General features: G+C 46.3%; 1 protein-coding gene across 5 annotated transcripts in view; it reads left to right on the top strand.

Moving 5' to 3' along the window:
- Epn2 (epsin 2) overlaps nt 1–25,120 on the top strand; it is a 68,232-nt gene extending 43,112 nt beyond the window's left edge. For 3 of the 5 annotated variants that reach the window (XM_048448169.3, XM_048448172.3, XM_048448170.3), the window contains 8 exons: nt 5,660–5,772; nt 6,431–6,466; nt 7,380–7,490; nt 8,290–8,464; nt 19,273–19,437; nt 19,895–19,981; nt 20,572–20,787; nt 22,635–25,120. In XM_048448169.3, coding sequence (XP_048304126.3) covers nt 5,660–5,772; nt 6,431–6,466; nt 7,380–7,490; nt 8,290–8,464; nt 19,273–19,437; nt 19,895–19,981; nt 20,572–20,787; nt 22,635–22,924 — 1,193 coding nt within the window. In that variant the 3' untranslated portion in view covers nt 22,925–25,120. The remainder of the gene's footprint in view (nt 1–5,659; nt 5,773–6,430; nt 6,467–7,379; nt 7,491–8,289; nt 8,465–19,272; nt 19,438–19,894; nt 19,982–20,571; nt 20,788–22,634) is intronic. The other 2 variants (XM_048448171.3, XM_048448174.3) reach the window with 1 other exon arrangement.
- The last annotated feature ends 693 nt before the right edge of the window (nt 25,121–25,813 follow it).

Genomic DNA, 25,813 nt, shown 5'->3' on the forward strand with positions numbered 1-25,813 from the left:
TGGAGCGGTGTGACTTGTGTTACTTTTTCTCTTCTCCCTGTTTTTTAAAATGGCTTTTCCCAGCTTTTAAAATGGCTGTGCAATTTTTAACATACTTTTCCCTTTCCTTTTTGTTTCAGTAGTAAGTTATAAATACTTATTCTACTTTTCAAAGTTCATCAAAAAACTTCCAAAATATTTCATCTTCATTCTTCAGGGATTATTCATGAACAGGGTAGGTCACCATGTCATACCTTAAATCCCAGTGCTCTCTTGTACTTCTTGTGGGCCTCAAAAGCCCACAGTCTTCTTCTTTTTCAGTGCTGCAGGTATTGTGGCCTCTGGACAGACACAGCAGGGTCTCAGCAGCTTCTTCCTCTGAGTCTCAGGAAGGGCAGACTTGTGGTCTCTACAACCCTCATGTGTACAGTGAAAGCAGTAATTGGTGCCTGGGCCAAGCTCCCAAGTGTTAGCTAACCTGCGCTGTCCACACCCACTTCCACAGTCATTCTCCATCTATTGTGTAATCACACCCACTCTCTTTCGGTCAAAGTTCCCCCATATCCTCTACGTTCCCTTCTACCAAGTCCCCTCTTCCTCCCAACTCTACAGGTCCTACTTCTTGGAGGTGGGACATGACACATTGGGTGATTTTTAGCTAGAGCTGTCTGAATGAGCATGATTTTTTTTAAAAAAAAAAACAAAAACGTGTGCTTTAAATATTTTATACATGTATGTGTATATCTGAGTACATGTATATGCACCACATTCATGGCTGGTGTCAGCATAGGTTAGAAGAGGCATCAGATCCCCTAGAAATGCAGTTATAGTTGGTTGTGAGTCGTCACATGGGTTCTGGGAATCAAACCTGGATCCTGGAAGAGCTGCCTGTGTTTTTAACTGCTGCACTATTTCTTTAGCCCCTATCCCTTACCCCTTTATAAACAGAGACCCATGTAGCTCAGACTGGCCTCAAACTCAGTGTGTAGCCAAGGATAACCTTGAACTTCTGATCCTCCTGCCTCTACTTCTCAAGTTGTAGAGTTACAGTCATGCGCCTAGTTTTTGTGGTGCCAGGGTTCAAATTGTGGGTTTACTTCACACCAGGTAAGCTCCCTACCAAACCAAACCCATGTCCAGGAACTTTTAAATGGCCCCAATTGTCCCAAAGCCTGACCCATGATTGACTACACCTCAAGACAGAAATCCTGTCAGTGGTGTGTGAGCATGCTGCCAGGCTGCAAAGCAGCTCTGGATTGGATTTCGTGTCTCACTTCACTTGACTGTGTATTTCTTCCTCTGATGGCCTGTGTCAAGGCCATTTAGAGAGTTAGAGACAGTAGGTGGTCACTCTCCTCCTTTCAGGCCATCTTTTTCCCATGACCTCTCCTGTAGTAAGTAACTAGTGGGTGTGATGTGGGCCCAAGTAAGTCATTCTGCTCAGTTTTCATTATACAAGTGGTGTGTGTCTTTTTCTGATAGTTTCAGAATGAAGACAAGAGTGTCTGCAGCCCTGCTGCTGGTAGGTAGCTGTTGCTTTGTTCATATACTCTTCCTGAATTTTTTCCCGAATATTTCAGTCTTTTCAAATCATTCTATATATGCAACTTCATGGCAGCTTCCATCTCATGATATCTTAACAGAAGCATTTCTCTGGGTTCTCACACAAGCCTGTGAGTATTTTAACAGCTGTACACATCATAGTTGTGCCTGGTTATTCTTTTTTTAATTTTTAATTTTTTTCTGGTTTTTCAATACAGGGTTTCTCTGTAGCTTTGGAGCCTGTCCTGGAACTAGCTCTTGTGGCTGGCCTCAAACTCACAGAGATCTGCCTGTCTCTGCTGGGATTAAAGGTGTGCATCGACACCACCTGGCTGTGCCTGGTTGCCCTTAGGATTGGATCCAGAATCACTTGAAAGATTTGCTTGCAGTAGTTGTGTATCAATTGACAGTCATGCTGCTGCAAGACAGCCCGGTATTGTTTGTGATACTCGTGTCAATGAGAATGCCGGGAAAGCATTGTTTTAGTGTATCCATCAGGGAACAATGACAAGAAAGTTTGTACATCTTTCCCCTCAGAGGATTTTCAATATAAGGTTGGTATTCGCAGATGTAAAGGCTGGAGACACAAGACTGACTTTGTCTGCCTAAGGATTCCTATTTTAAGCTGGTATGGTAGTATACACCTTTGATTCTAGTACTTGGGAGGCAGAAGCAGGCACAGGTGGATCTCTCTGAGTTCTGGGACAGCCAAGACTACATAGAGAGGCCTGTCTCAAAACAAAACAAGAAAAGATTCCTCCTATCTTAGTCACTGTTCCCACCAGGCTAATTCAGCCATTTTCTGTGACAGGAGGCTGTACCTGAGGGCATTTTGGGAGCCTCCAGGTTGTGAAACTCTTACCATGACTGGCAGCAAACAGGTCTTTGAATAGAACTGAAAATCAGGGTCCACATCCACCAAGGACAGCCAGCCTGACCATGTGAACAGACCTGAATTCCATCACCACATTGTGTACTATGCGGATAATAGAGAATTATGGACTAACTGTTCATGAGCACATGCCTCGTTTAGAGCGTTTGCTCGTCTGTTCTGTTTTTATTGTGTTGAAACAGAACAGGCCATACTGACCCGTAACTGAAGTGCAGTCAAGGCTGTCCTTCAGCAGCTCTTCCTGGCCATCACCTTAACCTTCCCCTACCACCCTACCCTCAGTGTTGAGATTTAGGCATGTGATACTGTGCAGCGCTTCATCTACTCATTTTTGTTTTTGTTGAGACGGGGCTCTTAGTAGCCCAGACTGGTGTCTAACTTAAGATGTAGCCATTGCAGATCTTGGATTCCCAGGGCTTAGAGTACAGGTATATCACCATAGCTGGCTTCATCTGGAGCTCAAGTTGGGGCACCCTGGTCTGCTCAAGTTAGGAAGAACTCCATGGCTTCCTGTGGGGGCCAACTTTCAGGGGCCAGAAAAGAACCTTTGAGTGTTCTGCTGTCTATCACTCTTCACTTTATCCTCTCGAGACAGGTGTCTCATTGAGTCTGAAACTATGCTGGCAGCCAGCAAGTCAGTGATCCTATCTCCTTTGCCTCCCCACCTTCAGTGTTGGGTTTACCTGAGAGTACAGCTATACCATCTCTGTATGTGAATAATGAGGACTTGAACTCAGATCCTCGTGTGTGCTCGGCAAGCATTGTTTAATTCTCAGGGAGAGACTTTGAGAGAAGTGTCTACTTTTCCTTGGGTCTCTGTAAGTTGTGAGCCTTCAGATGCTCAGAGTAGGGCCAGGTTAGTTGGTCAGAAGGGTTCATTCAGGCCTGGCTCACAGGAACATCTGTGTTCCCTGTCATGCGCCTGGCACAAAAGTCTCTTTGTGGGGATGAGATGCCATCACGAGGCCAGAGTGTCTCTGCTCGAATCGTTTCTCTAAGTAAGCCAAGGCTTGCTGTGCATACTCAGCTGATTGTGCAGATGGATGGTGGCTGTGATTTCTGCCACCTGTGGAACTGAGAGCAGTGCGTTCATTTATGAAACCACAGTATCCTTTAATACCCCCTGTCTTGGCGTTCCACACTGATGTCGAAAGGCGTATCTGTAGTGCAGGCTTTGAATCATTCTCACTGCCTTGGTGGTGGTCACAGTAGTATGTTCTGTTTGCATTTGAAGCCAGTCTGGCCTCAGAGTTGTGTCCTACAGTCCTGAAAACCTGAGATGCCTCTTTGCTGCGTGCAGCAAGTCTGCCTGGAACCTCAACCATTTTTTTCCTGACCCAGTGGATCTCCTGTGACTTGATGGTGCAGGATAAGGCTCATTTTCTGAGCACTCCATGCCAATGTGTCCTTCGTGTTTATTCCTTCCGGATTCCCATTTGATTGTAAACAGGATGTCAGTGCTGTCTCTGATCTCAGCAGGGTTTGTGACCCCCCCCCCTCCCACTTCACAGTAGGCTCCTATTCTAGCAGTTTGTACAAAGAAGCCACACCAAGTAGGCAGGAATCCCCCCAGGTCTGCCCTGTAGAGAACTCTCCTCTCTGTCTCACTGCCTTTATTCCCTCCAGTCTGGTTTGGGCAGTAGAGACCTGAGTGTTCTGATTGGTTGATATTAGTGAGGTTGGAAACAAATCAACCAAAAGTGTACTTTTAAAAAGTATATTATTAAATCTAATCATGAAAATAGATTTGGAGTTGTTTCATTACTGTACACTTGTATTCTAAAGAGCTCCTGTGAAAAGTATAATTGGGGTAATGTGTTAGGATGGGATTAGGAAGGACTTTGTCATTACAGCTTTTGTTTTACCTACTCAAGACAGGAGACGTGAGCCAATTGTTTGCTTACAACACCAGCAACACCACCACCACAATAAATGATTCCAAATTAAGTCTTCTATGTGCTGTGGCCTGGATCTGGCTGACCATCTAGAAACCACCTTTGTCAGGTGTTATTTCTGACCTCTTAACTTCTGCCAAAAGGCAACTCCTAGGAACCAAGTTTAGACTAAAGATGCAGAAGCAATGTTGCGGCCTCAAACTCACAGAGATCCGCTTGCCTCTGCCTCCCAAGTACTGGGATTAAAGGCGTGTGCCATCACTGCCCTGGAAGAAGGAAGTTATTAGTACAGATTAGAACGTTTAAAAACAGTTGTCCCAAACTATGAAATTGACTTGTCCATCTTTCTGTGTACCAACCCACCTATCCATCTATGCATGTAGCCATTCACTGAATAAATGTTTATTGGCCTGAGGGTGAGGACAGACTACTCTGTGGGTCTCAGTGCAGAAGCTATGTAGTTGGCAAGCAGAGGAGGAGAGTGTGCTCAGCTACACAGAAACCCAGAGAAAAGCTAAGCCAGGAACCATCAGATGTAGTGTCTCCATCAGTAGGTAGACCTCCGTCTGCAGATTTTATGGAAGCCGAGAGTGTGCAGAGGAGGGAGCACAGTGTGCAGAGCAGTATACTCTGCAGAGGAGGGTGCGCAGTGTGCGTAAGAGGGCTTGCAGTGTGCAGAGGGTACGCATTTAGGCTCATGCTCTCTCATACTCAGGTAAATCTAATCCTGTTGCATTTCAACTGCTGATGTGAAAATCCTTGAGTTAGTATGAATGTAGACTTCGTGGTTTGGGGTTTGTTATCTCATCTAGACTCCGCCACCTCACCCCTTCAATAAAAATAGTCTTTACAGGAGTCCCTTGTCAGTGTTAACTAGCTAGCTACTTGAATAAAACACACCTGTGAACAGTATTACACAAGCACTCAAGGTCTATACAGAACTGTGTGGGCTCCATTTTCTTAAACATGTTTTCCATATGGTGTTTTGATTGGAGCCATTGGTCCCTGGGCTCTTTTACACGATTGAAGGCTGTTCCAGAACTCTTGTCTCAGGTCTCTGTTTTATGTGGTTCATTTCTCTGGAGCAGAGATCTACTGTGAAGACTGAGATTTGATCCTCCTGAGGCATGACCTGCAACCAAGGTTTCATGTGTCTTCTGTGGGCATGCAGCCATGTTTGACTGGCACTTGATTTTAATTCTGAAATACCTGTAGCTAGATTCTATCTGAAATGCCTGTAGCTCTTCCTGGGCCACGTGGGTTTGAGATTCGAATGGAATAATTGTTTTGTGTTAGGATGAGGTGGACAGACCTGTCTTTTCATGTGGTGTCTTGCCCCCCTACCCAACAGCTACTTCCCCACGAGTGTCTTCAGAGCTGGAGCAGGCTCGACCACAGACGAGTGGAGAAGAGGAGCTGCAACTGCAGCTGGCACTTGCCATGAGCAGAGAGGTGGCAGAACAGGTCAGTGCTTGTTTGGTCATGCCCATGGGGTCCTCACCCTGGTGCTCCTGGGGGGAGGAGTATGGCTCCCAGAGAGGATGACACACACAGCCCTGTCTTTAAGGCACTTACTTGATGAGTTCGGTCTTGTTGCCACAGTGTATTCTCATCTCCTAGACCAGGCAGAGCTATATCTAGGAAAGGTTTTCATGGAGGTCAGTGTCCAGAGAAACATCTAACCCTTAGTGCCTCCTAGAAGTTCCAGTGGAGGCTTAGCATCCAGTTTCTCCTGAGGGAGCTCTGTGCTTCCTTGAGGTGCCAGCATACAATGGGCAGGACAGGCCTGGGTTGGGGGCAGTGGGTAGGTGGGGTGGACCTGGTCCCTGCCAAGGCAGGATACCCTGTGGCAGATGTGTGGAGAAGGCTAGAAGGCTTGAAGGGAAGCTCCAGGAAAGAGTGCATGTGGGCATGGTAAAAACAGCATAGATTTTTTTTTTTTTTAAATAGTGTGTGGTGTCAGATGGAACCCAAACTCTTTGTAAGGAAGTGCTCTGATATTGAGCCTGTGTGTGCTTTTGTTCCCCTCTATACCTTGTTTATAATAAGCATGCATTATTTTAAAATGGAGTAGCGAAAGGGGCAATTCAAACACCTTTAGACAGTGTCCCTTTGCTTTCAGTCATCAGAAAGCGTGCAGACAGCCAGAGGCAGCAAGGTACACCCCTCGTATGGAGAGAAGAATGTTGGGTGTTAAATGTGAACACAGAGAGGTTTGGCCGGCATAGTTGGTATGTCTGTAACAGCAACAATGGGCAGCTTTGGTCATGGCCTCTGCCCCCTGTAGAGAACTTGTAGCCCTTAATTAAATCTGCCCTCTGCCTGCGTGGAAGCTCATGGCTCCAGGGGATCAAGGTGCCTAGGAGGTCTCACTGCAAGTTTTTGGGATGGGTGGATGGCGTTAGCCTTTTAAGCTAAAACCTAAGAGTGTGTTTTAATCACTTAAATGTTAGGGCAGGTCCGTCTTTTTGCAAGTGACTCTGCCTTAAATAATTAGGATGAATTGTTTCTACTAGAAACCATACAGCTGGTCAGTTGTTCAGGGAGTGTCCACTGTGGGGATTGGAATGATGTGTGATTTTTATCATTCCTAATTCTTTCCTGGTTGTCAGATTTGTGTTTTGTAAGGATTCGCTGCTTTTACTTTTGTGGATGAATGGTTTGCCTGCATGCATGTATGTGCACCACATACGTGCCTGTTGGGTCCCTTGGAACTGGAGTTACAGATGGTTGTGAGCCACCATGTGGGTGCTGAATATTGATCCTGGGTCCTCTGCAGGAGCAAGTACTCTTAATTGTTGAGCCATCTCTGCAGCCCCTAGAAACTATTTTAGATAAAGTATTTTGTTTCCCCATTTTGATGGTGCCTGAGTGTTGCTGGTATGACCTCAGGCAGCCTCTGAAGGAGGACCCTCTGGGAATGGAAAGCCATTGTTTCCAGCTGAACTATATTCTCCCTTGAAATGCCACATGATGCAGGGCCTTTCCTGTTGCTGGCCAGTGTGGCCCTGTGCCCTGCTGTGTTGCTGTCAACATTACCCTCAGCCTCAAGCTCCATTGTCCCACTCCAGGAAGAACGCCTCAGGCGGGGTGATGACCTCAGATTGCAGATGGCTCTGGAAGAAAGCCGGAGAGACACAGTTAAAGTTCCAAAAAAGAAAGAGATGAAAGCTTGCTGCAAGGTAAATATATGAAGTTGTTCTAGGGTGATGTTTCAGGTACCCCTGGACATACAGTAGGTGGGACATGTGGTAGGATGCCAGCCTTGACCGTGAACCCGTGGTGTGCTGAACACCAGGGAGAACACAGTTTAAACACACAGCAGCCAAGAGAGGACACTCGATGCACCTGTTAAATGAGAATGGCAGTAGCAGTGTGTGTCTCACAGTGGCACTGGGGACAATCCTTTGCCCAGAGAAGCCACTGGTTGTACAAGTGTCACCCCCCCCCCCCGTCCTCCAACTCCTCTACTTTGCTAGGCTGTGACACCAGAATGTGGCTCTCTTTTGACAAACTTGCTACTGTCCAGTCAGAGAGATTGTCCTCAGACCATGATTCCTAATGACAATGTTGTGGAAACAGGAAGGGTAGGAAGCTGGGGTGGGGAGCGAGTGCCCTCCCTCAGGATGGATACTGAGTGCTAGTGGTCAGGAAACCAAGGCAGGTGAAAAGGGATGATTATGGGTGATCACAGTCTGGGCCATCATCAGCATTATCCTGAGAGAGTTTGGGAGCTCTGAGAGCCTTAAAACTTGTGGGCATATGGCGAGCAATAAGTACTTTGGTGTTTGGATCCCTGGCTTCCCTGGGAAGCAGGAACTCTAGTGGAGCCTTAGGGTTGGAGCAGCTCAGTTTCCAAGTCCTTCAGGACTTCCGCCCAGAAGGCCTGTGTTGTGGTAAGAACTAATATTTATGCTTAGTATGTGAATATTTGCTATGACTGTAACCAAGTAAAACCATTCCTTCTGTTTGTCTTAACAGCCGGGCTCCCACTCACAGCAGACTACTTTGTTGGATTTAATGGATGCCCTCCCCAGCTCATGCCCTGTTACCCAGAAAACTGAACCCTGGGGCCCAGGGGCCTCTGCTAACCAAACCAACCCCTGGGGTGGAACAGCAGCTCCTGCGAACATTTCTGACCCCTGGCCATCATTTGGTAAATAGCTTGTTGTTGCTTTCCTAGGCTTGCCTGCTTGATGGAGAGGCGCTCTCAGTTGCGCTCGCTCTTTCCCTCTCTCCTTCCTTCCTTCCCTCCTTCCCTCTCTTCCTCCCTCCCGCTCCTCTGGCTGGGTTCCTGTGGGAGTTCAGGTTGATCTGACTCTCAACAGTGATACTGAGCAGGAGCTCATCCTCCTGGGGCACAGAGAAGCAGTGTTCATTTGCTGTTTTGACTGATTTTCTGCTTTGGGAGAAGGAAAGCTGGCTTCCTTACTGCCTCATCCTGGCACCAGAAATGACTTGTCCCTGCTCTAGGGCATACTTCAGTTCTTAGAATTGCACCGAGCTCAAGCTCAAGTAGATATAATATACACATAGAGAGAAACCTAAAGTGAGCTGGAAATGAGATATGCTTACCCCATCACCACTAACAAAGTTTTGCTTATTAGGAAATGTGAGAGAATTTGTAGTCAGATTAGAAACAAAAGCATGGCAGAATTGATTTAGTATGGTGACATTCCTGGCATATGAAACTTCTTAATTGCTGGTAGGGAGCATGGCCTTTTAGTTTTTATGCTTCTGGCCTGGTTCTCTGAGCCCTGTTGGACATGCCTGTGATGTATGTATTTTGTGGCATCTTGTCTGTTCTCTTGTAGTTTTTGTTTCCGTAAACTGGACCTTCTTTTGTACTCAGCTCAGTTTTCAGGATGTTTGTTGAAGTATACCAAGTGCCAGACTTTGTCCTGCCATGTGAAGATCATGGGACACACAATTAATAAATGGTTTCTGTCCTTGGCAGGATAGAGATAGCTGGTAGCAGTGCTGTGTGACCCAGGCTTTGGTGAGGGCCTGTGAGGTCACAACATGAGGTGAGCACCTTAAGTGGTTGCCAGCAAGAGCACAGTGTTTTGTAGAAGAAAGTGTCCTATGTCAGAAGGCATAGGAGTCCTGCAGTGGGAATGAATCCAGACACAGGTTTGTACATTGTGATATGGGCAGTTGGTAAGAAAAGAAGGTGAAAGGGCAGGAGTGTTTGTATTTGGTCTGATGGTGGAGAGATCTGATCTGATGCTTAAAAAAGGAATCCCACACTAGCTCAGAACTAAGAAATAGACAGGCATTTATTACAAAGACAGGCATTTATTACAAATTTATTATTTGTAAAAACTTACAAATCAGGATTCTCTGCTTGAATGATGAAGGAATCCAAAACCAAACCAAACCCAAGAAATGGTCCCCAGCAGGCGCAGAGAGAGAGAGGGGGGCCCCCCCGGACGCATTCTGGTAAATAGTCTATCAGGCCATGCCCCAGAAGGCGGGTAGTTACTAGTTGTAAATCATCCCGTAGCACCTCCCCCCTTTATTTAAATAAGAGAGTTCTAAACCTACTACAAAATCATATACAATAAGAACAAATATCCTATTTTAACTAGCTTAAGTCTTGGCCAAGTCATGAGAGGAAAGTAACTACATTTATCTAGTCTTTAACCCCATCGAAGATCCGAGAAGGGAAATAATGTTACCTGAATAATTAGGAAGTGCAATCAAACAACTTCCAAAACATGCAACAAATCACAGAGACAACTGGCTACCTGGGCAATCACCCAAAGTCACATTTACAACGTTGAAGCAACCAACTTTGGCTAAGGCCTAGAATAAGTGACAGATTATTTTTAAAAGCAAGAAAATTTTCAAAATCGTTTAACCCTGTCTTGGCAAGATTTGACAGTCCTGCTTATCCATTTTTGGTTGCTATGTATTTTGTCAGTGGTTGAGGTATGGGTCGTTTCTTGTCCAAATGCTGGTTTAGCCAAGAAGAAAACAAGCTCCCAGTGGAGTGTCTTTGGTGCTCAGCATTCTCTCTGGAATAGATTGGTGTTGCCAGGAGCGATTGTGTCTCACTACTACAGAACTCTATGTTAAATTAAGTGCCATTTTCTACAGCTCTTTGAAAAGGTTGAAGATTATACAGAATATAATTTCTATGTATCTAAAGAATCTGATAAGTCTAACTATAAATATGACAAACATAGATGACTATTGATCTACAATTCTTAATACCTATCTAACTTAAAGACTAAGACAATAAACAACTGTGCAATAAATGAGGACAGTAACCTCCAAATGTAAACAATGTATAAATATCTTGATCAGAGGTAGAAATGTACACTGCAATATGGTAAATATCTATATATCAATACATAAACAATATATAAGTATCTTAATCAGAGGTAGAAATGTACACTGCGATATGGAAAATATATATTAATACATAAGCAGTTTATAAGTATCTTAGTCATAAATGGAAATGTACATTGCTATAAGGTAAAAATATATCAATACATAAAAATGTTTTAGACAGAGAAGCATGCATGCATATACTATTTAATATAATTTAACTTTGTATCCATATACAAGAATCTACACCAATGTAATTGTCTATAAACAATAAGTCACAAATACCAATCTATTATCCCATCATCCAGCCCCCTCCCCTTTTTGCATTGGTCCAAAAGGTGTGTCAGCCTCAGGTGCCCTTTGACATACTGCTGGCCATAGTGATCACATGGAACCTGCCCCCTTTCTGGGGCCAGGTAATGATTATCTGAGTTCTCATTCTCTGGAGATCAGGAAACTTGTGGTTGTACTCTTGAAGAATAGAGTGTCGGCTGGGCCCCAAGGGATAATAGCCCTTCCCCCAAATCAGAAACACAGTCTCTTCGTCAAATGACAATTCTTGAAGTCCAGCTAAAGAATTCCTGGTGGGTGGGATCAGGGTCACTTCTGGGAGCTGCACCAGGAAGCATGAAGTAGGACATGGCCTTTTGGGGACAGGTACCAAGTACCATATACTCTCTTGGGATGTGCCTACTCTTTAAATGGAGACGAAATCACCATTCTGACGGTTTTAAACTGGAGTATTTTAAAAAAAAAACAAAACAATAAAAACCACACATTCATAGAACTATGTAATTGTTGTTACGAGGTAGGACATTTCCATTATCCAGAAAGAACCTGTACTCAACTCCTAGCCGCCGACCTACTATTCTGCCTTTTGTTCCTGTAAAGACTTTGTTGTAGAAAGATCACGTGAACAAAGTCACATTGCTGTAGCCTTCATTTGTTAGAAGTTTGTCTACAATGTGGCAGCAGTTTATTTAGTCCTTTTCTGGACAGAAATCTCCCCTGTGTGTGTGGTAGTCATTCACACAGGACCCTTCCTGATGTACATTTGCATTGTGTTTAGTTTCTGGCCATTATGACTTTAATTTTTCTACTAATGTTTAAATATTGGTGAGGGTTAAAACAATTCTGAACATAGGTGGTGCTCACAGATAGCTGTCTAAGGGCTGAACCTTGTGATGTCCCTCTGTGTGCTTGTTCACTCTCTTCATAATAGTATTTCATGAACTTTATTTCTGAGTTTTGCTTATTGGTAAACGTGAGAGAAATTTTAGTCACATTTGAAACGTGAGCATGGCAGACTTGGTTTACTCTGGGTGACATTCCTGACACATGCAGTTTCTTGAACTGGAGGAATACACAGCCCCCCCCCCAAAAAAAAAAGCCCAGAAAGGTTATTCCTCTCTCCAGGGTCACAGAGCTAGTTAGAGAAGGTACATTCCGGATTTCTGGAAAGTTGTACAGCCTGGTAAGTTCCAGAAAGTGTGTCTTTCCAGTTGTTGATAAAATCTTAGCTATCCACTTTTTTTCTTCACTGACATTGTTTAACCTAAGTGAGGTCACATTGTATATAGTTACACACAGGCACACACAATTTTCCAACCTGTGCTGTGTATGTGCCTGGGTACTATTGGAAATCAGCTCACATGGTACTCATTGACCCTGTGTGGCTGGGCTGCTATACTACCTCAGCAGCTTTGTGTCCTGTGAAGGTGCTTTTGAAAAATTATGTGACAGGGTGGTAGTCACACCAGCTTCAACACCAGCTCTTGAGAGGCAGAGGCAGACAGACCTCTATGAGTTCAAGGCCAGCCTGGTCTACAGGTGAGTTCCAGGACAGGTGCCAAAAGTTTCACAGAGAAACCCTGTCTTCAAAAAACAAACAAACAAAGAAACAAAAAAGATAAAAAGAAAGAAAAGTACTGTTTAGAACCTTTCCCCAGCTATCTGACCCAGTCAGGTGCTTTCCTTCTTGTTCCTTGAACTGACTCCAGAACAGGCGTGTGGCGCATAGGGGTTTACTGCTTAGCCTCTGCTAAAACCCAAGTGCAGAGCCACTCTCAGTCCCAGGGTACTCATAATTATTACAGCCTCTTCCCAGCACAGAGCAGCTCTGCATGAAAGGAATGCTTTTCTGAAAGCCACCATTTGTAGTGGTTCCGTTATTACCAGTTCTTTCCAAACAGCACTGGGGACTGCTGAGCCAAGTGGCCTTGGGAGGAAATGCTAAGAGCCCAGAGGAGGGAAGTTGGAGCCTGCCAGGTCAGCGGGGGCACTTCCTCCTCTCTTTTAGACACACAAAGCTGCCACCTGGTCTGAAGAGGCCTCACAGCCTGGCAATTCAGAAGTCCTTGGCTGACTTGTCCCCCTTACTGTCTACCCACCCACCCGAGCCAAGGCCAGGACTGAGCCTAACTTCCGCCTGGCGGTAGCAGGTGTGCTCTGGCTTCTTGATGACCCCTGTATGCCTGTGACTGCCGGCTGTACACATGAATATTCATCTAGCCACTGAACTCCCGTGAATGGATCTACAGAGGAAGCGGAAACTGCTGTCTTTCTGAACTTGGTTCTATTCTCCTTTCTTACTCATTTGAGCTTTAAATGAGCCTTTATTTATGAGTGTGTGACATGGCAGGATCTACTGATGCCAGGCCCTGATGGTATAGAAGGGCCTTGTAATGGCCTCACTGCCCTATCTATCCCCAGAGGAGCCCTAGCCTCCCTGGGGGCAGTTGGGCTAGACCATATCTGTTTTCCTGTGGGTGAGTGGGGCACTATAATTGCACAGCGATTGAAGCAATCTGTACTGACTACAGGACTGCCTACTTGTGTCTGTGGTGCCTATTCCTTTGGCACTAAATTCAGCCCTTCAGCTTGCAAGAGTCCCAGATACATATACCTAGGACCCCAGTGTCACTTGCAGAATGGAAACTCAACTGCTCATTTGGGCTCAACAGTCTGTCCCTGTTGGTCTATGTCATCTGGGATTGGCACAGGTTTGAACTGAGCATGCTTTTTATTCCCTGTCCAGAGCCCTGAGTTTGATTACTGGCTGTGCATGTTCATGCTGCTGGCTCAGGAGAGCATAGCAGTGTTTTAGGGTTGCAAAATCCAGGATGTCCAGGCTGGTGCAGGGGTAGCTAGGGAAAGCTTGGCTTAGATGGAGGTGTAGGCAGCCTGACCCTGCACACACCTGATTGTCTTTGTATTGTGTCTTATTCTGCCTGAGAAACTCCTCTTCCAAAAATATATTTCATTTTTGTTTGTGTATGCTACAAGTGTAGCATACACTTGTGCTGATAGAAGCCAGAAGAAAGCATTGGCTCCCCTAAAGCTGGAAGTACAGATTGTTGTGAGCCACCTGATGTGGGTTCTGGGAACTAAACTCCATCGTCTGAGAGAACATCAAGCACCCCTAATCACTGAGCTAGCACTCCAGCCCCACTCCTGCTTCTTCTTAAAGACATAGCTTGGGTGTCTCTACCTACAGAGGTGTGGTGTTGTTCTCAGTACCCCCCTTGCCCCCTGTTCTGACTCTTGACTGCCTATTGTTGTCAAGTTGTTACAATCACTTGTTTCTTCTTACAGACAGGAACCATCCTGGGACTTGACTGGAGGAATGCTGAGCAAATTGTTAGGGTAGAGGAATGCACTATGCAGGATGCCTTGGCTGTGTGCCCAAGCTAGGTGACTCTTGTATGAGAGGGGCTTGGACAGGGCTCTGAGTGTATCAGGAGCTCAGATTTGCACGCATCCTGACTCCTTATTTGTCTCACAAGGGACCTATTAGATGTCTGTACTAGATCTTCCCCAGAATCTGTGTGCTTAGGGAGATAGTGTGACAAAGTTCCCCAAGGCCTTTCTAGAGATAGGTGTGGTGGACAGCCATGGTCACATACCCTGCCTCCCAAGCGCCCCACTTGGGATGCTCCTTGTGTGGACTCAATGCAGCAATGAGAGTGGCTCTTCATGGCTGTACTTGTAGCCCTTGGTCTTGTTGTTCCCTCTAGTCCTGGATTAGCCACAGTGTCAGGATGGTCTATAATGGGAAGCAGCTCCAGCCCTGCATGTGGAGACAGAGCACACGCACTTACCAGAGGCATTCACCTTCAGTTATAAGCGAGGCCAGTGTATGAGCGCCCGGTAATGGACTTTCAGCAGGTTTGGTGGGGGATGGTATTAAAGCGACAGGATGGGGACTGTGCGGTATTGTCTGAGGCAGTTAGGATTTGATTTAGCAGGTGGCTTCAGAAAGTGAGAACTTGATGGCTGCCTTTACGCCGGTGTGACATGCTGGCTCAAGAAGTGTCATAATCATGCATACTCAGACCTGTTTTGATACGTTGTCTACCTGTGGCCTACCTCCATCGCCAGGAGCTCAAGGCTGTGTTCTCTTGCAAGTCCAGAGGCTCCCTAGAAGGCTCACTGTGTGTTCTGTCCTACAGTCTGGACATGAATAAGCTCACTCTGCAGCTCCTGCATGACTTACTTAGCCCATGAGGATTCTCCCTGATGGTCAGGCAGTATCTGACTAAGGGAGTGGGTGAGGGGAAAACTTCCATGGATCATTAAGGCTTTCCTTGTGGGAGAAAAGGGCAGTGGGAGTTGGAAATGATAGGGTGTGTCTCCGTATGTAGGCAAATAGAGCAGCAGTCTTCTGAGAGACTCAGATACTCAGCATGGTCAGGGACTACAGGACCGTGAAGTCTCCTCGGCCTGTGTCCCTCAGTTACAGCTAGCTGAGAGGTGTGGGCCTTGCAATGGGCATTCCTTGTATGGTCCTGTAAGCAGGGAGGGAACAGGAAAGCATGTAATGTCCCTAGGGCTTCCATGACATTGGTCCTGGGATCTGTGTGTCATCACACCACAGCTTTTCTGGCTTTCTGCCCAGCCTTCTCCCCGGCAAACCATTTTTGCCATGTCACTCTCCAGTCAGGACAGAGCCATAACCTGATCTAAGGGCTTAGTCCCTGCAGTGTGAGTCCAACTGAGGCCAGGTTCGCAATCCTGGCAAGCATCATACAGACAGAAGAGGACCTGGAAGTGTAGTTCCAGACCCATAGGGAAAGGACAGAGGTTTTGGAAGCCTGATGATTCTGGGGTAGCAGCAGCAAAAGTGGAAAAGTCCAAATAGGAGTTGGCAGGCTATAAGGACAGGAAAAATGTCATATTTTTGGGGAGGGGGGTGGGTTTGGTTTTGAAGCATGGTTTCTCTGTGTAGTCTTGACTGTCCTGGAACTCACAGAGATCCATCCGCATGCCTCTGCCTCCTGAGTGTTGGGATTAAAGGTGCGTGCCACCACCGACTAGCTTGGGAGTGCTTCTTGATAATGGGTGTCAGTTAGCTCCCAGTGTTTGGGTATATCACTGCAGCAAGCCTGGGGAGAAGTAAAGGCTACATTCACTCCTACCTCTCTATCCTGGGGCACTATACTAGCCCGTAGCCTAGTCAGACCAGAAGTTAGAGAGCCATGGGGTTAGTACCTCTAATATCATAGTAGGCCCTAAGTTATCAAACCCTTTATTTTAGACCTTTGCAGGCATAAAGCCATGTGGTAGAAAGACTAATGGTGGGGTCATCTTTAATACCTGTGGATTATACTACCTCACAGGAGTGGTGGGATAGACCTGAGGAGAAGGGCACAAGGGGGCATGGTGGTCCGGGGGAATGGAGTCCTTTTCAGAGCTCAGAACAGTTTATGGCTTTCTAAGATTGACAAATCCTTGCTGTTCTTCTCTGATACCTGACACATCCTCGTTGTCACAGCCTTGTTAACTATCTCCCCACTCCACCCCATTCCACCCCACTCCCATTGACTAGAGTTGGGGCTAGAGTTGTTCACCCTTCTATGATAGGAAATTCAGTCCAGGAAAACAAAACAAAACAAAAAACCAATCCTGGTTAGATGGGTAGTTTTGGTAAATGGTCTAAAAAAAGGTAAATGGAGGATTCCAGAGTGACTAGGGCATAGAACAGGAAGGGCAGAAGACAGGTTCAGTGGGGCCTGAGACAGAAGGCGGGAAGTTTCTCTGTGTCTGAGGAACCTAGGAATCAATGTGGCCAGGCTAGGCATGGAGGCTGTCACTTACATTTCTTTGGGGCTTATGAAGAGTTCGTGTCTGAAGATAATGGCCAAGAGAAAGTCGGTGCTGAGGTCTAAGAAGCAGAGGATTGCTAGCGCACCTTGTCCAAGTAGCCCGTGTGAGCAAAGGAAGACTGTCCAGGCGAAGAGCTGGCCAGTGATGGTGGTGAGCACAGTAGAACAAGCTTCAGTGAGCATGAGAAACCCTGTTAGACCTAACGGCATTGCTAGAAAGTTTCCTGAGGATAATTGTGGAAACAAGATGTTTGAAATTCAGAAGCAACTCCCAAGTCCACAGAAGTCTAGAGCTTTATATTCAGTGGCGTACACTTCAAAGGGGGAGGGGGGCTACATCTTGTGGTAGAACACAGTGAGAACTGCCAGGGTTTATAGGTAAATTCTAGTAGCACTCAGAAACAGTTTTTTTTTATCCAGAGTCCTTCAAGGAACAGAAAATAAGAATTTCTACTCGGTTTCCAGAGACTGGGCAACCTTGACACCAAATTAGACAGAGAGAGTACAGTGTGGGTTCAACTATTTTAGGCCAGGGCCGCTTATGAATATGGATGTATTGGAAAGAAATGTAAACCAGGAAAGTGTTTTAAAAGATAGAGTATATTACGGAAATTCCTCGGTGAGAACCAAATCCTTAGAAACTGGCCCTACTGAAGTGTAAAGCAAATGTACAATCACTTCGATAGAAGCAGAGACGGCTTTTCTTCGGAGTTTTGTTTTGTTTTGTTTTGCAGTCTTAGAATAATGGGGAAATGCCCACAACGCTTGTGTCTTCTTCTAAATGGAGGCAGTCTGGGGCTGGGGAAATAGATGCCTTGGTAAAGTATTTGCTGGTCAGTTTTGGGACAAGCCTCCCACACATGCTTACTTAAAGCCAGGCATAGTGGTTCACGCCTGTAATCCAGCCTCAGCGGAGCAGGGAGGTAGAGGTCCTTCTTGGAGCTGATTATTCAGCCTATCTGAATTGGTGAGCTCCACTCTTCAGTGAGAGACCCTGTCTCAAAAAATAAGGTAAAGAGCAATTGAAGAAGAAAGCAAATGTCAGACTCAAATAAATTAAATAAACAAGCAAATAACTTTAAATGGAGGGAAGCCTGTAAGCTAACTAAATACTTAGATGTCAGAAGTTTGTTTTTGTGAGGTCAAGGGCAAGACAAGATGCCAGTGACCTGTCCCACTACATTGTAAGTGGTTCTAGCCAGTGCCATGGGTTGACAGAAAAATGCCGAAGACATTAGCATTTTACAGATACTTAAAACTTTTACAGATAAATTGGATTAAGAATTAATAGAACTATCAGAATCCGTTTTTTTTCCTTTCATTCTTTTTCTTTCTTTTTGTTCTTTGAGGCATGGTCTCTCCCTACGTAGTCCTGCTTTTCCTACAACTCATTGTGTAGACCAGGCTCCTCCTTGAACTCACAGATATTCATCTGCCTCCCATGCGTTGGGATTAAAGATGTGTATCAATGTGCTAGCAAAGAATCAATACTTTCAACACCTTGTATTTACTACAATTTAGAGTTCAAAAAGATTGCTAGATACAGGCATGTACACAGTTTTTTTTTTTTAAAAAAAAAAACACTCCCAGCATTGATACTAAATTCCTTAGAGTAAACCATACAGTGTTATATAAATTCTAAATAAGAATGATTGAATTTTCATTTTGATTTGAAAAACTCCCTATTACTGTGATGATTCTTCCCAAATTATTCAGGAATTCAGTGCAGGTTTGGTCAAAGTTCTACCACACTTTGTTTTTGTTTGCTGTGGGGCAGGGGTTTGTTATATCCCAGGTTGACTTCAAACTTGAGGTCTTCCTGCCTCTACCCAGCTCTGAGAGTTGAAGAATGTGTACACAGTTTCCCTGATCTCTCTATTAACATAGCTAAATAATTTATGATCAATATGGAAAAGCAAGAGCCAGGGACAGCCAGACTCATGCTGGGATTTGCCGTACCAGTTAGAAAGAATCATCATTCCCAGTACTTAGAGTAGAAACTAAAGGAACAGAAATTATAGGCCAATCAGGGTGGTGGTGCATGACTTTAATCCCAGCACTGGGAGACAGAGGCGGGTGGACCTCTGAGTTCCAGGCTAGCCTGGTCTTCAGGAGTGAATTCCAGGGCAGCCAGAGCTACACCAAGAAACCCTGTCTCGATACCCCCCCCCCAAAAAAAATCCCAGTCTTGTTGGCATGGTGTCGCACCCTCTGGGTAGCTGCCTCAGTTGTCAGGGCACAGACTTGTATGCCACTGTATGTTCTGTCCTCACCCCATTTGTCTAGAACTTTCTGAACTTACTTGTGAGTTTTTATTTGTTTTTATTATTGCAATGTTTGTACCATTTTTGTGTCTATGCCTGAGGAGGCAAGAGGATGTCAAATTCTCTGGAACTGGACTTATAGACTAATGTGAGCATGCTGTTGTGAGTGCTGAGAACCAAACCCTGGTTCTCAGCATAAGCAGTGGAAACTCCTTAACACTCTCTAGCTGCTGTTTGAATTTTGACTCTGACTTCTGCAGGTACTAAGCCAGCTGCCTCTGTGGACCCATGGGGAGTGCCTACCACAGTCAGCACACAGTCTGCCCCTAAGAACCCAGACCCCTGGGCAGCCTCACAGCAGCCTGCCTCCAGTGCTGGGAAAACAGCAGATGCCTGGGGACCTGCCAAGCCTGGCTCTGCCTCAGGTGATCACTTTGTTCAGCCTGGTCCCTGCAACTCCACCACTTCTCCCTCTCCCTGGTACACTGGCAGTAGCTAGCTGACTGACCATTTCTATTCCCATTGGGTCCCAAGCAAGGACTTCTCCTTGGGCTGGAGGCTGGTCTTGCATCTCCCTTGGGGTACTTCCCACAGACTTTATCCCAGTGTCCAGGACCTACCACACTCTGACCCTTATTACATTTGTCATAGGATGGTGGGGTGGAAGCAGTGGTAGGTACTCATGTTCCCTGATCCCACCTGTTGCTTCCCAGTCCAAGTGACTGATGGCTTGGCCCTGAGTTTACACTATGAGTTGGGGTGGGTTCTTGGGAGGAGCCGCCATGGCCTGTGTTGACTCACTATCCCCATGCAAATTTAGTACCTGTTGTGCTGGGGAGTGGAAAGAGATGCCCTCAATCACCAGCTTATATGTCCCCTCAGGGTCCTTTGAACTCTTCAATAATTTCAATGGTACAGCTAAAGATGACTTTTCTGAATTTGACAACCTTCGAACTTCAAAAAAGCCAGGTAGGTTAAAGATGGTTTCTATATAGCATTTTGTGCATTTGACCACCTGTCTGATTTGAAAAGGAACAAGCTTTTTAACTTTGTGTGCCTATGTCTGTGTCTGTCTGTCTGTCCTTCTGTCTTTTGGGAGGTGGTTCTTTCCTGTCATCTCAGTATGAGCTTCCAACAAATTCTGCTCTTTCTGCCTCTTGTCTGCTTTTGGAATGCTGGGATTATAGATGTGAGCCCTCATCTGACTTTTTTATGTGGGTTCTTAGGATTGAACTCAGAGCTTCAGGCTTATGCAGCAAATGCTTTTACCTGTGGAGATATCTCACCGGCTCTATAGTTTGCTTGCACCTTATTATCAAGAATTCAGAAAGGAAATTTAGAAAATGAATGTAAACAAGTGTATGTCTATGCTTTGCCATCAGCCTAATTTTTTTTGAGGATTATACTATGTATACTTGTATGAATCTTGCTTTTCCACTTACCATTTTTAAGTTACATTTATTTATTCATTTATTTAGTAGTTTTATGTGTGTACACACTGTTTACAATAGTATGCCTGTGGGGGTGAGAAGATAGCTTGCTTTATCCTTGTCTTGCAGCTGAATCAGGGGCCTCGGTACCACCCCAGGACAGCAGAACCACAAGTCCTGACCTCTTTGAGTCTCAACCCCTGACTTCTGCCTCAAGCAAGCCTAGCAGTGCCCGGAAAACACCTGAGTCCTTCCTGGGCCCCAATGCAGCCTTGGTGAACCTGGACTCCCTGGTGACCAAACCTGCTCCACCAGCCCAGTCCCTCAATCCCTTTCTGGCACCAGGTAAGCATGTGCTGGGCTTCATCAACTGCTGTACTGTCTAAGATTGGCCTCTGCCTCTTTTTTCCCTCTCAGGGACTGATGACCTGTGGTTGGGAAGGGTTGGAGCCCTCAGGAACTTCACACTGCTGTGAAGTTCCCACAAACCTGGTGGGGTGGGTGTAGATGCTGTTTAAAGCGGGGTAAGTTAGGAAATGAATCGTCCTCTTCCTGTAGGAGAGCACTATGTAGAAGCTGTCTGAAAACTGCGTCTGCAGGGATACTCTTATTAGTGCTAGCTTGAGGTCTAGCAGAAGCTGGTTTCTGTGCTGTGTCTATCCCATGTATAGGAAAAGCAGCACCTTAGCAATTTAGCATGTGCTGCTCCTCAAGGCAGAAGGGCTTTTGCCATAGTGCCTAGCATAGCATTCTGCACAGCATGTTCCAGGTTCTGCACTGCCAGAGGACAGACCCAGCCACTTGACCCAGTACTTGTGGTCCCCATGGCCTGGCTCTGCACTCTGACCTCCAAGCCCATTTCTACCCTCTTCGATTCCCATGTGCATTGCACTCCCAGCTATATGGAGCCAAATAACAATCCTCAAGGTTTCAGCAGTCCCCTCCCTTACCTCCAGACTGTGACATTTCCCACTCAACCCTGCTTGTACATCCCCCCTTTCCACATCCCCTCATCTGAACTCTTCATCTAGCCTGTCCTCCTGCCCTTGCTCTGCATAGCCTTCACCTCTTCGACATCCCAATAGTGTCAGCGCTGACCTGGCTCTGTGTCTCAGGGATTAGAGAATTTTAGTTCTCTAAACAGCCCCCAGCAAAGGAGTATGATCTTTAGAATCTAGAAGTTGAAGTTTGGGGCCTGGGAGAAGATACAGGATCTGTGGAATTTCTAGGTTCCACCCCTACCTTGAGGGTCCTAATGGATGAAGGCATGGTATCTAGAGAAAAGTTGTCCTGTGGGTGGAGCTGAACAGGACCAGAGCCCTCAGCTCATCTGGGCCCGTTCCTGCCCCAGAGACTCTTGTCCCCAATGCAGTGGACCTTGCCTACAAACCTGTGATAGCCATGGCCAAATTGAGGAATTTTTGCAGACATAGTGGACTCAGGTCATTCCGGGCTATGTGGGTAGACTTGACTCTGCCACTCCTGAGCAGGGGCTGCAGATCACCCTTGTCTTTTGTGACCCTGGTAGAAGTACACTCGTCAGAGTGGGTCAGAGGACGGCAACTTTCTCTTGTCATGGTGACTCATGCCGCCCCTTCTTGAGCAGGCCATGTTGGTGAGTGGAGCTTAACAAGCTCAGAGACTTACTGACAACAGCATCATGTGTCCTGGAAATACCCACCAGTTATTTCACTTACAGAAGAGCCTTTTGGTTGAGGGAAGTTTAGAGAAGCTGGGTAAGACTCAGTAGCAGGCCCTTCTCAAGCCTTCATGGTGCCGAAGTGTACATCCCAGGACGCTGCATGGCCTTTCTCAGGCACCTGTAGTCACAACTGGCAGACAGAATGAGGGAGCTGGGCAGCTGACCACAGCCTGGGTACTCACCCTTCAGAGGAACTGGAATACTCAAGCCTGTGTGCTCCTGGCTCTGCCTTGTTTATCTCTGTGGCCCTGGACAGGTCCCATACTCCTCAGAGCTATAGTCTTCTTGGCCTCAGCAGTCTGGAGATGTTTGCCAATGCTGGTGTCTCCTGTGGAGTCTGCCCTCCAGATCAGTGTTGAAGTGCTGTGTGTGTGTGTGTGTGTGTGTGAGAGAGAGAGAGAGAGAGAGAGAGAGACCGACAGACCGACCTGTCCCGAGGGGATGGTGCCTTCCAATGACTCACCTTGTGTTCTCCTTGCTCTTTTATCAGGTGCTGCCACCCCAACCCCTGTCAACCCCTTCCAGGTCAACCAGCCCCAGCCGCTGACACTGAATCAGCTTCGGGGGAGCCCTGTCCTTGGGAGCAGTGCATCCTTTGGGTCTGGTCCAGGGATAGAGCCTGTGGCCCCTGTGACCTCAGTAGCCCCACACTCAACATTGGGAGCCAGTGGCTCTTCATTAACACCACTAGGCCCTACAGCAATGAACATGGTAGGCAGTGTGGGCATTCCCCCATCAGCAGCTCAGGCCACGGGCACAACCAACCCTTTCCTTCTCTAGTGCCCAAGCTGGTACTTGCCTGAGTGAACACCCAGAGTGCTGAGCCCAAGGAGGTCAAGTGGGAACTCACTCTGATTTGTGTAATGGCTGAGAATATGGTGGTAGGGGTGTTAGAGCTTCAGGTCCAGCTTCCTGGTGAAAGGGTGGTTGTTATAGTCCAGACTTTCAGGCTAGAGTATGGGTGGGATGGCCTCCCTGTTCTAGCCGGGCCCCTGTGTCTCTTCCTAAGTGCTCAGCTCTGACTGTGCTCCACTGAGGTCTTGAACAAAGAGGTCACAAAGAGGTGTTATCAGTGTTGCCCAAGATTCTGGGATGCTGTCTAGCCCAGGACTTGGGACAGTTACATTGTGTGCCCCACCTCCCAGCAGTCCTCAGGGTGTGGACAAGGTGAAGCTCTGGCCCCACTCCACACTGACTGTTGGAAAGTGGTTCTGCATATTTTACTTTCCTTAGACTCGTAGGAGTCTAAGATAAACACTAGTGTGGGGCTTTAAGCTGACCAGAGCACAGCCCTGCCCCGTGGCTCTGTGCTTGTGCACGTTTGCACATTTTGTTGAGTACAGTTTCATATTTGAGTTTGCAGAATTATCTAATAGTCTTTTTTTGGCTAATATTTTTATAATGTGGTTCTTATTTAACTGTCTAGTTTTGATAGAATTGACCAAGTCTGGCTGAATTAAGGTCTTGGCACGTATTATTTTAGTGGTCTAATTTCTCTTATTTATGGTTTTAACTGTAAGAAAACTTTAAAAGAAGAGATATTTGGATGACAAAAACATGCCTTATGGAAAACTAAGCAAATTCTTTATAGGAAAAAAAATTCCAGAATTTGATTACACAGAAAGAATTTTATTAAAACAAAACAAAAACTTCCAACAGTAACAAAAACCTGCAGCCTCCAGTTGCCTTTTTCCTTTCTTCAGCTCTTTTGATGAATTACCAAATCAGTTGATCCTTCAGCCTTTTGCCTAGATCCTGAGAGGCTTTTTTGCTACTAGTTTATTGACATCTTAAGGAAAAACAAACACGCATGATTGTGACTTGCCAGTTTTTATTGACTACTTCCTTTCTTTGTACCTGGCGCACAGGGATTGCCAGGAACTTCTGTTTACTGCACACCAGAAGTGTGACTGGCTGCCCCATCATCATGCTCAGGTTAATGAGATTGTGTGAAAATGGGGGTGGCTGTGCACTTCTGGGCCCATAGGTCACCAGGGATGGTCCCCAAGCTGAGTTAGGACAGGGACTGACTCTGATGTGTGCTGCCAGCTCCACTCAGACTGTTGACCAGGAAGTAATCATATCTTATGTTGGAGATGAAAAAGAATGTTCACATGGCGTCCATTTTTAACAGACGCGCACTGATGCTATATTCTCTGCCGACCTCCTGAATCCTCACTCTACTCACTGCTAAGGAAAGTATTAAATCCTGTATTAGAGACCACAGACTTGCTTTTCCTCAGAGAAAGGATTGCCCCTTCTTGGTCCTGGCAGTTTGTGTGGCTGGTCTTTCTGCCCTGTCTCACTATATGAACTTCTTACTTCAAGGGCGCCCAAACTAGCCCCTCTCTGCATCCAGGGAAAGTTTTGGTCCTCAGCATCTACATGGTTGACTGAGTGGTTCCTACTTGAGGAGGACTGCACTCAAGCTCCTCCTGAGTCTGAGAGCCCACATGCTGCTCCTAGGCCCCACAAACTAAAGTCCCTTCCTAATTACATGCTCCTCCCAGGACTAGATGTCTACGGGTGGGCTTGGGCTCTGCTGTTCAGGAAGGCTGATGACTGGGCTCCTGCTTGGGAGAGGTGGAGGCTTTATGGGACAGGGGAGACAGGGCAATGTTTCAGATGGCACTTCCTTCGGATTGGATATGCCAGGTCCAGATCTGCCTACTGAGGGCCGGTGATTCTGCTGCAGAAGATGAGAGTCCTTCTGACTGAGGCCCCACCTCAATAGCCACTGGGTTCCCTCCTCCCACAGGATATCCAGCGCATGCCCCTGTTACCCACTGCACTGATCATGAAGCCACTGGCCACTGCCATGTGTGTTGCACACGTGCCACCATGCCCTTCCTGACGGACACCCTAGGGAAGTTATCCAGCTGTTCCTCAGTCCCGGGGCTGGTGGTTGGTTTTGGATTTGTGTTGACTGTTGATACTTATTTACTGTATAAATATAATTTATCATTTGTATCATGATGTGGTTTCTGGCTGTGTCCTTTTCCTATGCTGTCTTTACCCATCGAATGTGACAAGATGGCAGAACTGGCTAGGGACGCAGCTTGGTCTGCAGTCAGGCTACCACCCTTACCTAGTGCCTGAGCCTCAGGTCAGCTATTGGTGGACATTGCTATGGCCTGTCTGAAGGCTGTGCTGGGCAAACATTGGCCCAAGTCCATTGCCCAGGTGGCTTTCAGTTCTGAGACCAGCTTTCAGTGTGCTTCAGTGGTTTCCCAATCACTCCTGTCTTAGGTTATTTTTGCTCTGATGAAACACCATGACCAAAAAGCAACTCAGGGTTTGAAGGGTTTATTTGGTTTATGCTTCCGCATTAAATTAAAAAAAAGAAATACAAAGGAAAGGACATGATTACTCCTAAGTTTATTATAGCCATGTGGGAGAGCATGGGCAGAGGCAGGGACATCTGGGAGAGTCCAGAGTGGACATGGCCAGGCTGTGCTGGGCCATGTGTGGGGAGAGGGAAGGAATGGGAGAGAGGAGAGTCAGGAGGCCAAAGGTACAAGAGGAGGAGGGTAACCAAAACGTCTGGATTATTTGGGCAAGGGTCTCTGGGGGGAAAGGCAGCCCACCCCTGGGCTGGAGACTTCAGGGTAGAGGGTGGGGTATTCTATAATCCATACCCTGTAACTGGTAGAGACTGAGGGATGCTGG

The sequence above is a fragment of the Myodes glareolus genome, chromosome 9 (genome assembly GCF_982192425.1).
Source record: "Myodes glareolus chromosome 9, mMyoGla1.1, whole genome shotgun sequence".
Lineage (NCBI taxonomy): Eukaryota > Metazoa > Chordata > Mammalia > Rodentia > Cricetidae > Myodes > Myodes glareolus.